Source organism: Pristis pectinata, unplaced genomic scaffold, assembly GCF_009764475.1.
Source record: "Pristis pectinata isolate sPriPec2 unplaced genomic scaffold, sPriPec2.1.pri scaffold_183_arrow_ctg1, whole genome shotgun sequence".
In the NCBI taxonomy this organism is placed as follows: Eukaryota; Metazoa; Chordata; class Chondrichthyes; order Rhinopristiformes; family Pristidae; genus Pristis; species Pristis pectinata.
Window position 1 is genome coordinate 27,839 of NW_026262515.1, and position 16,472 is coordinate 44,310.

At 60.1% G+C, this 16,472-nt stretch overlaps 1 protein-coding gene across 1 annotated transcript; it reads left to right on the forward strand.

Moving 5' to 3' along the window:
* Positions 1–8,820: 8,820 nt before the first annotated feature.
* Positions 8,821–16,158, forward strand: mettl3 (methyltransferase like 3; the record flags this gene model as incomplete). The annotated part of the gene is made up of 4 exons (XM_052009887.1): positions 8,821–8,991; positions 14,394–14,599; positions 15,192–15,554; positions 15,983–16,158. Coding segments are annotated over exons 1-4 (836 nt in total), but the record flags the coding sequence as incomplete, so codon positions are not given.
* Between the last annotated feature and the right edge of the window lie 314 nt (positions 16,159–16,472).

Consider the following 16,472-nt stretch of genomic DNA (forward strand, 5'->3'; position numbering starts at 1 on the left):
AAGACTGCAATTATCACCCCATTCGGCCTTTTCGAATTCCTTCGGATGCCGTTCGGCCTTAAGAACGCCGCGCAGACCTTCCAGCTGCTGATGGACACAGTAGGCTGAGACCTGGACTTCGTTTTCATTTACTTAGATGACATACTAATCGCCAGCTGTGACCGCCAAGAACACCTTTCCCACCTCCGCCAGCTGTATTCCCGTCTCCGCGATTTCGGCCTCACGGTCAACCCGGCCAAGTGCCAATTCGGGCTTGACTCTATCGATTTCCTCAGCCACAGAATCACCAGCGATGGAGCAAAACCCCTACCTGCCAAGGTAGACGCCATCCACCATTTTGCCCGCCCCCACACGGACAAAGGCCTACAGGAATTCCTGGGGATGGTCAACTTTTACCATGGGTTCATCCCTGCAGCAGCCAGTATCATGCGCCCTCTGTTCTCGCTGATGGCTGGTAAGGGCAAGGACATCGCCTGGAACAACAAGGCTGCGGCTGCCTTTGTTAAGGCCAAGGACGCCCTGGCAGACGCCGCGATGCTGGTACACCCTAGGACAGACGTCCCAACCGCCCTCACGGTGGACGCATCCAACACCGCGGTTGGTGGGGTACTGGAACAGCTAATCGAAGGCAGTTGGCAACCCTTGGCATTTTTCAGCAGGTCAACCCCACCCTATAGTTCCTGCAGCCTGGCGGAAACGTGTTTTCGATTCGATACAAGGGTTGGCGCACCCGTCCATCAGATCCACTGTCCGGCTGGTCGCCAGCAACTTCATCTGGCATGGCCTACGTGAACAGGTCAGAGAGTGGGCCAGGAAGTGTCAGCACTGCCAGACGTCGAAAATCCAAGGACACACCAAGGTTCCGCCACAGCAATTCGAGTCTACCCGTAGAAGGTTCGACCACATCCACGTCGACCTCGTAGGCCCTCGGCCGGTTTCAAGAGGGGCTTGGTACCTCCTTACCATCATGGACCGGTTCACAAGGTGGCCAGAGGCAACCCCTCTATCTGACATCACGACTGATTCCTGTGCCCGGGCGCTGCTCACAACTTGGATCTCACGTTTTGGTGTTCCAGCCCACATCACTTCAGACAGAGGCACACAATTTACCTCCAGCCTCTGGTCTGCATTAGCGAACATGCTGGGGACGCAGCTGCACACCACCACGGCCTACCACCCTCAATCAAATGGGTTAGTGGAACGTTTCCACCGCCATCTGAAATCAGCCTTGATGGCCCACCTGAGGGGTCCTAACTAGGTTGACGAACTGCCTTGGGTCCTGCTCGGCATACGCACTGCCCCCAAAGAAGACCTCCGCGCTTCGTCAGCTGAGCTTGTGTATGGGGCGCCCCTAGTTGTCCCAGGGGATTTCATACCTGCCCTTCAAGATCAAGGGGAACTTGGCAACTTGGCCCCAATCCCCACCTCGTGGCACGGTCTAGCCCCATCCTGCCAGCACAAAGAACTACGAGACTGTAAGTTTGTTTTCGTTCGCAGGGGCACACCTCGGGCGCCGTTGCAACGACCATATGAGGGACTGTTCTGAGTCATCAGGAATAATGGATCCACCTTTATTTTGGACATTGGGGGCAGGGAACAGGTTTTCACGACGGACCGCCTCAAACCGGCCCATTTAGATCTGCAACAACGGGTCGAGGTTTCAACACCACGACGCAGAGGCCGACCCGTAAGCGGCGGCTGGCACAGCCCGTGGACCTTGGGGACTGTATCGCTGGTTCTGGGGGGGGGGGGGGGTCGGGTTGTGTAGCGACTCACCGTCCGGGTAAGCTAACCCACTAGGCAGTCGGGTCGCGCGGCATCGGAGCAACAAGATCCAAGATGGCGGCGGGCCTTTGTCTTCCCCAAGCGACGGGGAGAACCTGCATGCGGGAAAGACTTGATGACGTAGCATATACGTCATTGCCGGTTGCATTGGGCTGGAACAGTCTCCCTTTAAAGGCCCGGGCAAGGCGGGAAAATAAACCAGTTCTGTTCTGAAACTCTACGACTCGCATCTTGTGTTCACTCCACGGTAGCAACCGCTACGTTATCATCTAAATCATTAATATAGATGATAAACAACAATGGACCCAACACCGATCCCTGCAGCACACCACTAATCACAGGCCTCCAGTCAGAGAGACAGCCATCTACTACCACTCTCTGGCTTCTCCTGCTAAGCCAGCGTTGAATCCAGTTGACTACTTCATCCTGAAAGCCAAACGACTTGACCTTCTGGAGCAGCCTCCCATGCGGGACTTTGTCAAAGGCCTTGCTAACGTCCATGTAGACAACGTCCACCTCCTTCCCTTCACCGACCTCATGGAGAGGTGCAAGAATAGCGGAGTTGTTGTCATGGGTGATTTCAACTTCCCGAATATTGATCGGCACCTCCTTAGTGTAAAGGGGATAGATGGGACGTAGTGTGTTAGGAGTGTCCAGGAAGGATTCCTGACACAGTATGTGGACAGGTCGACTAGAGGAGAGGCCATACTGGACCTGGTACTAGGCAATGAGCCTGATCAGGTTTCAGATCTCTCGGTGGGAGAGCATTTTGGAGACAGTGACCATAACTCCTCGACCTTTACCATAGCCTTGGAGAGAGATAGGAGCAGGCAATATGGGAATGTATTTAACTTGGGGAGGGGGAATTATGATGCTATGAGGCAGGAACTTGGGAGCATAAATTGGGAACAGATGTTCTTGGGGAAGTGCACAGCGGAAATGTGGAGGTTGTTTGAGGAATACTTCCATGGGGCTCTGGATAGGTTTGTCCCATTGAGGCAGGGTAAGGATGGTAGAGTGAAGGAACCGTGGTTGACACAAGATGTTGAGTATCTTGTCAAGAGGAAGAAAGAAGCTTACCTGAGAAGCATGGATCAGACAGGGCTCTGGAGAATTACAAGGTAGCCAGGAGGGAGCATGAGAATGGACTTAGGAGAGCTAGAAAGGGGTATGAGAAGCCCTTGGCGAGTAGGATTAAGGAAAACCCCAAGGCATTTTACACGTTATATGTAGAACAGGAGGATGACTCCAGTGAGGGTAGGACCGATCAGGGATAAAAGAGGAAACATATATCTGGAGTTGGAAGAGGTAGGGGAGGTCCTTAATGAATACTTTGCTTCAGTATTCACCAGAGAGAGAGACCTTGACGTGTGTGAGGATGGCGTACGACAGGCTGATACACCAGGGCATGTCGACGTGAGGAAAGCGGATGTGCTGGGACTATTGGAAAACATTAGGATAGATAGGTCACCGGGGCCGGACGGGATATATCCAAGGTTTTTACGGGAAGTGAGGGAAGAGATTGCTGCACCTTTGGCAATGATCTTTGCATCTTCCCAGGCCATAAGAGTAGTGCCAGATGATTGGAGGGTGGCAAATGTTGTTCCTTTGTTTAAGAAAGGGAGTAGGGATAACCCTGGGAATTACAGGCCAGTGAGTCTTACTTCAGTGGTGGGCAAATTACTGGAGAAGATTCTGGGATTTATGGGCATTTAGAGAAGCATCAGCTGATCAGAGACAGTCAGCATGGCTTTGTGAGGGGCAAGTCGTGCCTCACGCGTCTGATTGGATTCTTTGAGGATGTGACGAAGCACATTGATGAAGGTAGAGCAGTGGATGTGGTGTACATGGATTTCAGTAAGGTGTTTGATAAGGTTCTTCATGGAAGGCTCATTCAGAAAGTCAGGAGGCATGGGATCCAGGGAAACTTGGCTGTGTGGTTCAGAAGGTATAAGGGGGATGCCAGGGGTAAGTGTTTTTTTACACAGAGAGTGGTGGGTGCGTGGAACGCACTGCCGGCAGAGGTTGTGGGGGCAGGTACATTAGGGACATTTAAGAGACTCTTAGATAGACACATGAATGATAGAGAAATGGAGGGCTATGTGGGAGGGAAGGGTTAGATAGATCTTAGAGCAGGATAAACATTGTGGGCTGAAGGGCCTGTACTGTGCTGTAGTGTTCTATGTTTAAGGATAGGACTGGTCCTTGGGTCGAGATTTGAAATTGGAGTAAGGCCAATTTTGATGGCATCAGAAGGGATCTGGCGGGTGTGGATTGGGAGCGGCCGTTTTCCGGCAAAGAGACGCTTGGTAAGTGGGAGGCCTTCAAAGTGAAATATTGAGAGTACAGAATCTGTATGTTCCTGTTAGAATAAAAGGCAGGGCAACAGGTTTAGGGAACCTTGGTTATTGAGGGATATTGAGGCCCTGGTGAAGAGAAAGAAGGTGGTGCATATCAGGTATAGGCAGTTAGGATCAAATGAGGCACTTGAGGAGTATAAGAAATGCAAGGGAACACTTAAGAGAGAAACCAGAAGGGCTAAAAGAGGACACGGGGTTGCTCTGGCATCAGCCTTGTTCCTGATCTCTCATTAAAGTAGACACACTTCAGCCCATCCAACTGACTGCAATTTTGCCCTTTCAACTGCCTATCCTTCCTCACGGTCTTTCTACACTCTGAATCAACATGTACACTAAATGAACCAACCTCTGGCCTATCACTCTGGTTCCCACCCCCCTGCCAAATTAGTTTAAACCCTCCCCAACAGTTCTAGCAAACCTGTCCGCAACGATATTGGTCCCCTTCCAGTTCAGGTGCAACCCGTCCCTTTTGTACAGGTCGTACCTTCCCCAGAAGAGATCCCAACGATCCACAAATCTGAAACCCTGCCCCCTGCACCAACTCCTCAGCCACGCATTCATCTGCCAAATCATTCTATTCTTACCCTCACTGGCACGTGGCACAGGCAGCAATCCAGAGATTACTGCCCTTGAGCTCCTGCTTTTCAGCTTCCTACCTAGCTTCCTATATTCCCTCTTCAGGACCTCATCTCTTTTCCTACCTATGTCATTGGTGTCAATATGCATCACGACCTCTGGCTGTTCACCATCCCCCTTCAGAGGGCTATGGACCTGATCCGAGACGTCCCTGACCCTGGCACCAGGGAGGCAACATACCATCCGGGAGTCTCTTTCACAACCACAGAATCTCCTGTCTGCCCCCCCTTACTATGGGATCCCCTATCACTACCGCTCTCCTCTTCTCCCCCCCCTCCCCTACAGCACCACACGACCAGGCTCAGTGCCAGAGACCTGGTCACTGCAGCTTTCCCCGGTAGGTCCCCCCCCCACCAACAGTATCCAAAGCGGTAGACCTGTTATTGAGGGGAACGGCACAGGGGTACTCTGAACTATCTGCCTATTCTCCGTCCTTCTGACAGTCACCCAGCCACCTGCCTCCTGCAGCTTCAGAATGGCTGCCTCCCTGTAGCTCTTATCTATGAACTCCTCATTATCCCATAGGAGCTGAACGTCATCCAGCTGCAGCTGCAGTTCCCTAACACAGTCTGTAAGGAGCTGCAGCTGGATGCACCTCGTGCAGATGTAGTTATCAGGGAGACTGGACATCTCCCAGAACTCCCACACCTCACAAGCTGAACACACCACCGATACTGGAGCCCTTCTCACGACTCTGGCCTGGCACTAAAGGAAAATTCAGAGAAAGGAAGACAGAAGGAAACTTACCAGAGACTTACCTTGGCTCCCGCCTCCTCTCTGCGAAGCCTCAAGTGCTCGACTCCAACACAGACCCACCCCCACAATGGCCACTCCGCCTATACCTCCCTTCCTGGTATTCGCTGCTGTTACTCAGCCGATTAACTGGTAACAATTTGCAAATGTGCCTCTTTTGGACTCTAGCAAGGTGAAGCTCACAAGCTCACCCACAGAGGCTCACCTCTTTTCAAGGCTCCCGCTCCAAATCTCCATAACTATCTTGAAACTAATGGAATTATGATCACTAGATCCAAAGTGTTCCCCGACACACCTCTGTCACCTGTCCTGTCTCGTTTCATAGAACCATAGAACCATACAGCACAAAACAGGCCCTTCGGCCAACCATGTTGTGCTGTCCATCAAACCACCCTCATACTACCTAACCCCTTCCTCCCGCATATCCCCCCATCCCACACTCCTCCATGTGCCTATCCAACAAGCTCTTGAACCTGTGCAATGTATCTGCCTCCACCACCACCCAAGAGGAGATCCAATATCGCGCTCTCTCTAGTTGGGACTTCTACGTAATGATAGAGGAAACTTTCCTGAACACATTTGACAAACTCTGTCCCATCCAATTCCTTTACAGTATGGGAGTCCCAGTCAATATGTGGAAAGTTAAAATCAGCTGCTATCACAACCTTATTTTTCTTTCAACTGTCTGCTATCTCTCTACAAATTTAGAGAGGGTGCAGAGGAGGTTTACCAGGACGCTGCCTGGATTAGAGGGCATGTGCTATCAGGAGAGGCCGGACAAACTTGGGCTCGTTTCTCTGGAGCGGCAGAGGCTGAGGGGTGATCTGCTGGAGGTGTGTAAAATGATGAGGGGCACAGACAGGGTGGACAAGCAATATCTTTTTCCCATTATTGAGTGATCCAATACCAGAGGGCATGCATTGAAGGTGAGGGGGGGTAGGTTCAGAACAGACGTGAGGGGTACATATTTTACTGAGAGAGTGGTGGATGCCTGGAATGTGTTGCCTGATGGGGTGGTGGAGGCAGGTTAATTGGGGGCTTTTAAGAGGGGCTTGGATGGGCACATGAACGAGAGGAGACTGGAGGGATATGGGTATTCTGTAGGTAGGAGGGAATAGCTGGGTCAGCACAACACTGTGGGCCGAAGGGCCTGTTCTGTGCTGTCCTGTTCTAGGTTCCAAGATGGAAAATGAGGTGCTGTTCCTCCAGTTTGCACTCGGACTTCTCCCGGCAGTGGAGGAGGCCGAGGACTGACATATCAGTGATCGTGTGGGAGGGGGAGCTGAAGTGACCGGCGACGGGGAGACATAGATCGCGGTTACGGACGGAGCGCAGGTGTTCTGCGAAACGGTCACCTTGTCTGCATTGAGATGGGTTGAAGGGTCTGTTTCTGTGCTGTAGTTCTCCATGACTCTAGGGAGGTCAAGACAGATGGGCCGAATGGTGCTGTGGGACAACAGGGGGAGGTTCTCCCTGTGTCTGACCTCGGGAGTGTGTGACGGGACGGTGCGGGGGGAGCCTCACCCTGTGTCCGACCCCGGGAGTGTGCGACGGGACGGTGCGAGGGGAGCCTCACCCTGTGTCCGACCCCGGGAGTGTGTGACGGGACGGTGCGGAGGGAGCATCACCCTGTGTCCGACCCCGGGAGTGCGTGACGGGACGGTGCGGAGGGACCCTCACCCTGTGTCCGACCCCGGGAGTGTGCGACGGGACGGTGCGGAGGGACCCTCACCCTGTGTCTGACCCCGGGAGTGTGCGACGGGAGGGTGCGGAGGGAGCCTCACCCTGTGTCCGACCCCGGGAGTGTGTGACGGGACGGTGCGGAGGGAGCCTCACCCTGTGTCTGACCCCGGGAGTGTGTGACGGGACGGTGCGGGGGGAGCCTCACCCTGTGTCTGAACCCGGGAGTGTGTGACGGGACGGTGCGGGGGGAGCCTCACCCTGTGTCTGACCCCGGGAGTGTGTGACGGGACGGTGCGGGGGGTCTGACCCCAGGAGTCGGGATTGTTGCATTTTGGGAAGTTAAACCAGGACTTTCCCAGCGAGCGACAGGGCCCTGGGGAGTGTTGTAGAACTGAGGGACCCAGGGGTACAGGTACACGGTCCCCTGAAAGCAGTGTCAGGTGTATAAACCCACGAGGGGCATCGATAGGGTGAATGCACACAGTCTGTTCCCCAGGGTCAGGGAATCAAGAACCAGAGGGCACAGGTTTACGGTGAGAGGGGGGAGATTTAATGGGGACCCGAGGGGCAACTTCCTCACCCAGAGGGTGGTCCGTGTGTGGAACGAGCTGCCAGAGGGAGCGGGTGAGGCAGGAACATCAACAACGTTTAACAGACACTCGGACAGGTCCGTGGGTGGGGAAGGTTCAGAGGGATACAGGCCAAATGCGGGCAGGTGGGACCGGCTGGGACGGGGATCTGGGTCGGCACGGACTGGTTGGGACGAAGGGCCTGTTTCAGTGTGGGACAACCCTCAGACGTCTGGTGTGGGGACGGGACCGGCTCCCGGGGAAGTTCCCAGGGTCCGGGTCCGATCCGGAGTCAAGACGGTCGGTATCGTCCTGTTCCTGGGCTGAGGAGCTGTCAGTCACACTGGGGGCGGGGCTGAGGAGCTGTCAGTCACACTGGGGGCGGGGCTGAGGAGCTGTCAGTCACACTGGGGGCGGGGCTGAGGAGCTGTCAGTCACACAGGGGCGGGGCTAAGGAGCTGTCAGTCACACTGGGGGCGGGGCTGAGGAGTTGTCAGTCACACTGGGGGCGGGGCTGAGGAGTTGTCAGTCACACAGGGGCGGGGCTGAGGAGCTGTCAGTCACACAGGGGGTGGGGCTGAGGAGCTGTCAGTCACAGGGGCGGGGCTGAAGAGCTGTCAGTCAGAGGCGGGGTCAGGGAGCTGTCAGTCAGGGGGCGGGTCAGGGAGCTGTCAGTCAGGGGGCGGGTCAGGGAGCTGTCAGTCAGGGGGCGGGTCAGGGAGCTGTCAATCAGGGGGCGGGGTCAGGGCTGTCAGTCAGGGGGCGGGGTCAGGGCTGTCAGTCAGGGGCGGGGTCAGAGCTGTCAGTCAGGGGCGGGGTCAGAGCTGTCAGTCAGGGGCGGGGTCAGAGCTGTCAATCAGGCGGTGGGGTCAGAGCTGTCAGTCAGGGGGCGGGGTCAGAGCTGTCAGTCAGGGGCGGGGTCAGGGCTGTCAGGGGGCGGGGTCAGAGCTGTCAGTCAGGGGCGGGGTCAGGGCTGTCAGTCAGGGGCGGGGTCAGGGCTGTCAGTCAGCCCACGGGGGGGCGGGTCTCCGGCCGGAAGTGACGCGCAGGGCCTACAGCCCGGTCTGGAGCCGGGGGCTGGAGTTGCGGCGGCGGCCGGGCGCCGGGAGCCGGGATGTCGGACACGTGGAGCGACATCCAGGCCCACAAGAAGCAGCTGCACAGCCTGAGGGAGAGGCTGCAGCGGAGGAGGCGGGAGCCGGGAGGTGAGGAGGGAGGGAGGGAGGGGGTGAGGAGGGAGGGAGGGAGGGGGTGAGGAGGGAGGGAGGGAGGGAGGGAGGGAGGGGGTGAGGAGGGAGGGAGGGAGGGAGGGAGGGGGTAGGGAGGGAGGGAGGGGGTAGGGAGGGAGGGAGGGAGGGAGGGGGTGAGGAGGGAGGGAGGGAGGGAGGGAGGAGGGAGGGAGGAGGGAGGGAGGGAGGGAGGAGGGAGGGAGGGAGGAGGGGACGGAGGGAGGGAGGGAGGAGGGGGTGAGGGACAGAGGGAGGGAGGGACGGAGGGAGGAGGGGAGGGAGGGAGGAGGGGGTGAGGAGGGAGGTGAGGAGGGAGGGAGGGAGGTGAGGAGGGAGGGAGGGGGAGGTGAGGAGGGAGGGAGGGAGGGGGAGGTGAGGAGGGAGGGAGGGAGGGGGCGGTGAGGAGGGAGGGAGGGAGGGGGGGGGTGAGGAGGGAGGGAGGGAGGGGGGGTGAGGAGGGAGGGAGGGAGGGGGGGTGAGGAGGGAGGGAGGGAGGGGGGTGAGGAGGGAGGGAGGGAGGGGGGTGAGGAGGAGGGAGGGAGGGGGGGTGAGGAGGGAGGGATGGGAGGGGGGGTGAGGAGGGAGGGAGGGAGGGGGGGTGAGGAGGGAGGGAGGGAGGGGGGTGAGGAGGGAGGGAGGGAGGGGGGGTGAGGAGGGAGGGAGGGAGGGGGGGGTGAGGAGGGAGGGAGGGAGGGGGGGTGAGGAGGGAGGGAGGGAGGGGGGGTGAGGAGGGAGGGAGGGAGGGGGGTGAGGAGGGAGGGAGGGAGGGGGGGGTGAGGAGGGAGGGAGGGAGGGGGGGGTGAGGAGGGAGGGAGGGAGGGGGGGTGAGGAGGGAGGGAGGGGGGGGTGAGGAGGGAGGGAGGGGGGGGTGAGGAGGGAGGGAGGGGGGGTGAGGAGGGTGAGGAGGAGGGGTGAGGAGGGAGGGAGGGAGGGGTGAGGAGGGAGGGAGGGAGGGGTGAGGAGGGAGGGAGGGAGGGGTGAGGAGGGAGGGAGGGAGGGGTGAGGAGGGAGGGAGGGGGGGGTGAGGAGGGAGGGGTGAGGAGGGAGGGAGGGAGGGAGGGGGCGGGGAGGAGGGAGGGAGGGAGTGGGGGGGTGGGGAGGGAGGGAGGGAGGGGGGGGTGGGGAGGGAGGGAGGGAGGGAGGGGGGGGTGGGGAGGGAGGGAGGGAGGGGGGGTGAGGAGGGAGGGAGGGGGGGTGAGGAGGGAGGGAGGGAGGGGGGGTGAGGAGGGAGGGAGGGAGGGTTGAGGAGGGAGGGAGGGAGGGGGCGGTGAGGAGGGAGGGAGGGGGGGTGAGGAGGGAGGGAGGGAGGGGGGGTGAGGAGGGAGGGGGTGAGGAGGGAGGGAGGGAGGGAGGGGGGTGAGGAGGGAGGGGCTGTGAGGAGGGAGGGACGTGAGGAGGGAGGGACGTGAGGAGGGAGGGGCTGTGAGGAGGGAGGGGCGTGAGGAGGGAGGGAGGGAGGGGGGGTGAGGAGGGAGGGAGGGTGAGGAGGAGGGAGGGGCGTGAGGAGGGAGGGAGGGAGGGGGGGTGAGGAGGGAGGGAGGGGGGGTGGGGAGGGAGGGGGGGTGGGGGGGTGGAGGGAGGGAGGGGGGGTGAGGAGGGAGGGGGGGTGAGGAGGAGGGAGGGAGGGGGGTGAGGAGGGAGGGAGGGGGTTGAGGAGGGAGCTCTGTGCCTCGGGAGGGAGGGAGGGGGGTGAGGAGGAGGGAGGGAGGGAGGGGGGTGAGGAGGGAGGGAGGGAGGGAGGGGGGGTGAGGAGGGAGGGAGGGAGGGAGGGGGGGTGAGGAGGGAGTGGGGGGGGGGTGAGGAGGGAGGGAGGGGTCAGTGAGGAGGGAGGGAGGGAGGGGGGGTGAGGAGGGGGGGTGAGGAGGGAGGGAGGGAGGGTGAGGAGGGAGGGAGGGAGGGGGGGTGAGGAGGGAGGGAGGGAGGGAGGGGGGGCGAGGAGGGAGGGAGGGAGGGGGGGGTGAGGAGGGAGGGAGGGAGGGGGGGTGAGGAGGGAGGGAGGGAGGGCGGGTGAGGAGGGAGGGAGGGAGGGGGGGTGAGGAGGGAGGGAGGGGGTGAGGAGGGAGGGAGGGGGGTGAGGAGGGAGGGGGGTGAGGAGGGAGGGAGGGGGGTGGGGAGGGAGGGAGGGAGGGGGGGTGAGGAGGGAGGGAGGGAGGGGGGGGTGAGGAGGGAGGGAGGGAGGGGGGTGAGGAGGGAGGGAGGGGGGTGAGGGAGGGAGGGAGGGGGGTGAGGAGGGAGGGAGGGGGGTGAGGAGGGAGGGAGGGGGGGTGAGGAGGGAGGGAGGGGGGGAATGGAGGGGATGGAGGGAGGGGGGGAGGGGAGGGAGGGAGGGGGGTGAGGAGGGAGGGAGGGAGGGAGGGGGGTGAGGAGGGAGGGAGGGGGGGAGGGGGGTGAGGAGGGATGGGGGGGTGAGGATGGAGGGAGGGGGGGAATGGAGGGGATGGAGGGAGGGGGGAGGGGAGGGAGGGAGGGAGGGGGGAGAGGAGGGAGGGAGGGGGGGAGAGGAGGGAGGGAGGGGGGGAGAGGAGGGAGGGGGGGAGGGGGGAGAGGAGGGGGGAGGGGGGCGAGGAGGGGGGGAGGGGAGGGGAGGAGGGGAGGGGAGGAGGGAGGGGAGAGGGAGGGATGTGTAAGGTTGGGACGGAGGGAGGGAGGGATGTGTAGGGTTGGGACGGAGGGAGGGATGTGTAGGGTTGGGAGGGAGGGATGTGTAGGGTTGGGAGGGAGGGAGGGATGTGTAGGGTTGGGAGGGAGGGAGGGATGTGTAGGGTTGGGACGGAGTGAGGGAGGGATGTGTAGGGTTGGGACGGAGGAGGGAGGGATGTGTAGGGTTGGGACGGAGGAGGGAGTGATGTGTAGGGTTGGGACGGAGGGAGGGAGGAGGGAGGGATGTGTAGGGTTGGGACGGAGGGAGGGAGGAGGGAGGGATGTGTAGGGTTGGGACGGAGGGAGGGAGGGATGTGTAGGGTTGAGACGGAGGAGGGAGGCATGTGTAGGGTTGGGACGGAGGGAGGGATAAGGTTGTGACGGAGGGAGGGAGGGATGTGTAGGGTTGGGACGGAGGAGGGAGGGATGTGTAGGGTTGGGACGGACGGAGCAGGACGAGGGAGGGCAGGTCTCCGGGGTATTTAGGGATGAGGGGACTGGAGCAGGGTAATTTTGGGGGAATGAGACAGGATCTCGCGGAGGTCGACTGGATGAGCCTGTTTGAAGGGAAAGGAACCAACAGCAAGTGGGAGGCTCTTCAGTGAGAAATCAGGGCAGCACGTTCCTGATGGGCTGAAGGGTAAACCCGGCAAGTGTGGGGAACCTTGGCTGACGAGGGCTACTGAGGCTCTGGTCAGGAAAAGGAATGAAGCTTGTGCTGGGTTTGGGAGGTCGGGGACGAGTGAATCCCTTGAAGACGGTGAAAAGGTTCAGAATACGCAAGAGGGAAAGCAGGAGGGCAGAGTGAGGGTGTGAGATGGATCTGGCAGGTAGGGTTGCGGAAAATCCCAAGAGGTTCTATCGATACGTTGAGAGTGAGAGGGTGGTTCAGGAGAGAGCAGATCCCAGTTGAGATCGGCAGGGCTGCCCGTGTCTCTGGGTGCAGGAGACGGGTGGGATTTTTAACAAGTATTTCTCCTCAGTATTTACTGAGGAGAAAATCATGGTTGCTCAAGAGATGCGGGAAACAAGTGGAGATGGTGTTGAGAACATCTGTATTACCAGGGAGGAGGTTTTGGCAGCCTGACAGTGCATTGAGGTGGATAAATCCCCAGGGCCTGACCGAGTGCATCTTAGGACTTTGCGGGAGATGAGAGGAGAAATTGTGGAGGCCCTTGCGGAGATACTTGCTTCCTCGTTAGACACTGGTGAAGTTCCTGAAGACTGGAAGGTGGCTAATGTTGTTCCGGTTGTTTGAGAAAGGCAGCAAGGACAAGCCAGGGATCTACAGGCTGGTCAGCCTGACGTCAGTGGTGGGGCAGTTACTGGAGGGGATTCTGAGGGACAGGATCTACCAGCGTTTGGATCAACAGAGTCTGATTAGGAGGAGTCAGCACGGCTTTGTGTGTAGGAAGTTGTGTTTGATGAACCTTAGAGTTTTTGGAAGAGGTGACCGAAAGGGTAGACGAGGGGAGGGCAGTGGATGTTGTCTATCTGGACTTTAGCAAGGCCTTCGACGAGGTCCCAAATGGGAGGCTGGTCTGGAAGGTTGGGTCCTGTGGAATCCAGGGAGTGCTGATTGGCTGGATTCACAGTTGGCTCAGAGGTGGGAAGCAGAGGGAGGTTGTTTCTGGGAATGGAGGCCAGTGAGTAGTGGTGTGCCGCAGGGGTCGGTGTTGGGACCCTTGTTATTCGTTATTTATGTCAATGATTTGGATGCAAATGCACGAGGCCTGATCGGAAAGTTTGTGGATGACGTGAAATTCAGTGTTGTTGTTGATAGTGAGAAGGTTGTCGTAGATCACGGGGGGGGATCTGGATCAGTTGGGGAGTGGGCCGAGGAGTGGCAAATGGATTTCAGTACAGATAACTGTGAGGTGGGGCATTTTGGAAAGTCAAACCAGCGAGGGACTTGTACTGTGAATGGCAGGGCCCCGGGGAGTGTCGTAGAACAGAGGGACCCAGGGGTACAGGGACACGGTTCCCCTGAGAGTGGGGTCACAGGTAGACAGGGCGGTGAAGAAGGCGTTCGGCACGCTGGCCTTCACCGGTCAGGGCACTGAGTACAGGAGTCGCGAGGTGATGTTGCAGTTGTACAGGACGTCGGTGAGGCCGCACTTGGAGAACTGTGTTCAGTTCTGGTCGCCCTGCTGTGGGGAAGATGCCATTGAGCTGGGAAAGAGCACAGAGGGAGATTTACGAGGATGGTGCCGGGACTCGAGGGACTGAGTTATAGGGAGAGGTTGGGTCAGCTCGATCTTCATTCCTTGGAAGGTAGGAGAATGAGTGGTGACCTTATTGAAGTTTAAAATTACGTGAAGCACAGATGAGGTGTACAGTAACAGTCTTTTCCCCAGGGTAGGGGAGCCCAAAACAGGGGGGCAGAGGTTTAGGGTGAGAGGGGAAATATTTAAAAGGGACCTGAGGGGCAACTTCTTCACCCAGAGGGTGGTGAGTGTGTGGAACGAGCTGCCAGAGGAAGTGGGAGAGGCAGGTACAACAGGATCATTTATGGAGCACTGGATGGGTATGTGGGGGGGGCGGGGGGGAAATGCAGGAGACTGGAACTAGCTGCGTGGGCACCGTGGTCGGCACGGACTGGTTGGGCTGAAGGGCCTGTATCTATTGCTGCAGGAGAGAAGGCCAGGACTGGGCTGAGAGAGTCCCTCGCTTGGGGGTGACCTGGGTGGGGACAGGTCCCAGCCACCCCCTCAACCCTCCTGCCTTTCCCTCCACAGTCCACGCCGAGGCAGCCCAGGGCATGGGGGCAGCCTTCCGCAGTGACAGCCCCGTGCTGGCAGCCGCCCTCCCTCCCGGCAAACCCAGCAGCCTGGACCAGGACGAGAAGATCGACCCCGTCCTGGAGAAACGGTTGCTGGAGCATCTCTCCAACCCGGCCCTGCTACCCACAGACTCCCTCGCCATCCAGAACGCCATGTTATCGGTGAGATGGGGGAGGAGCTAGTGTCACGGTCAGACACAGGGGGACGTATCCTCCGCACCGTCCCGTCACACACTCCCGGGGTCAGACACAGGGTGAGGCTCCCCCCGCACCGTCCCGTCACACACTCCCGGGGTCAGACACAGAGTGAAGCTCCCTCCGCACCGTCCCGTCACACACTCCCGGGGTCAGACACAGGGTGAGGCTCCCTCCGCACCGTCCCGTCACACACTCCCGGGGTCAGACACAGGGTGAGGGTCCCCCCACACCGTCCCGTCACACACTCCCGGGGTCAGACACAGACTGGGGACAATTTATATTGAATTACCCCACCAATCCTGCACGTCATTGGGATGTGGGAGGGAACCGGAGCACCCGGGGGAAACCCACGCGGTCACAGGGAGAACGTGCAAACTTCACACAGACAGCGCCGGTGGTCGGGATCGAACCCGGGTCTCGAGCTGTGAGGTGGTGGCTCTACCCACTGAGCGACCCTGGAACTCGCTTATCTCTCTCTCTCTCTCTCTCCCTCCCCCTTTGCTCCCTACCCTCTCTACCTCCCCACCTCACCCCCTCCCCCCCCGGCCCCCCCCAGCTCCAGTGCCCGGTCACTCAGGGCAATGTGGAGAGCCTGCTGCACAAGTTTGCGGCCCAGGAGCTGATTGAGATCCGCGGGGGTCTGTCCCAGGATGGGACCCCCACCACCGTCACCTTCGCTGACCACACCAAGCTGTCGGCCATGCTGGTCCTCCTGCCCCAGGACAGCGAGCAGCCCCCATCGCGGGCCGAGAGCGGGCAGAGGCGCTGCCCCCAGCCCCCACTGCCGGGATCGGGCGCCGCTCCAGACCGGAAGCTGCCCGAGCCTGCCAAGAAATCCCGGAAGGTGGCCTCGGAGCTGGACATGGAGATTGAGAGGCTGCTGAACCAGCAGTCCACCAAGGAGAAGCAAAGCAAGAAGGTGGGACTGGTTCTGGGGTGGGGGGGTGGTGGGGGCAGGGGGTAGAGGTGTGGGGGGGTGGTGTGGGGCTGGTCCCGGGGATGGGAGGGGTGGGGGAATGCTGTGGGGGGGGGTGGGGGGGATGGGAGGGGGAGGGGTCAGCGGTGTGGGGCGGCTGGTCCTGGGGGAGGGAGGAGGGAGTGCTGTGGGAGGGGTGGTGTAGGGGGGAGGGTGAGAGGGAGCTTGGAGGGAGGGGGAGGAGGGTTTGGGGGGAAGGGGAGAGGCTTGGAGGGCAGGGTGGAGGGAGGATCCCTCACTGACGCCCCTTCTCCCACAGGTAATGGGTGGAGGGAGGGGTGGAGGTGTGGAGGGTCCCTCGCTGACCTCCCCCTCCCACAGGTGAGGGGTGGAGGTGTGGACAGTCCCTCGCTGACCTCCCCCTCCCACAGGTGAGCCAGGAGATCCTGGAACTGCTGCATACCAGCACGGCGAAGGAGCAGTCGATCGTGGAGAAGTTCCGGTCCCGGGGCCGGGCCCAGGTGCAGGAGTTCTGTGACCACGGCACCAAGCTGGAGTGTATGAGAGCCCTAGGGCTGGAGGGGCCCTGTCGCAAGCTGCACTTCAGGTGGGGCGGGGGGGACGTTGGTGGGGAGGGGGGGAGGGATGTGGTGGGGGGATTGAGGGGGGAGGGACGGAGGGATGGGGTGGGGGGATTGAGGGGGGAGGGACGGAGGGATGGGGTGGGGGGATTGAGGGGGGAGGGACGGGGTGGGGGGGATTGGGGGGAGGGATGGGGTGGGGGGATTGAGGGGGGAGGGACGGGGTGGGGGGGATTGGGGGGAGGGACGGAGGAAGTACAGAGGGGTTGGGGGGGCATGAAGGGAGGTCCCTTGCTCCATCGGGGGATCCCTCGCTCCAGCAGGGGGTGGTGGGGGGATC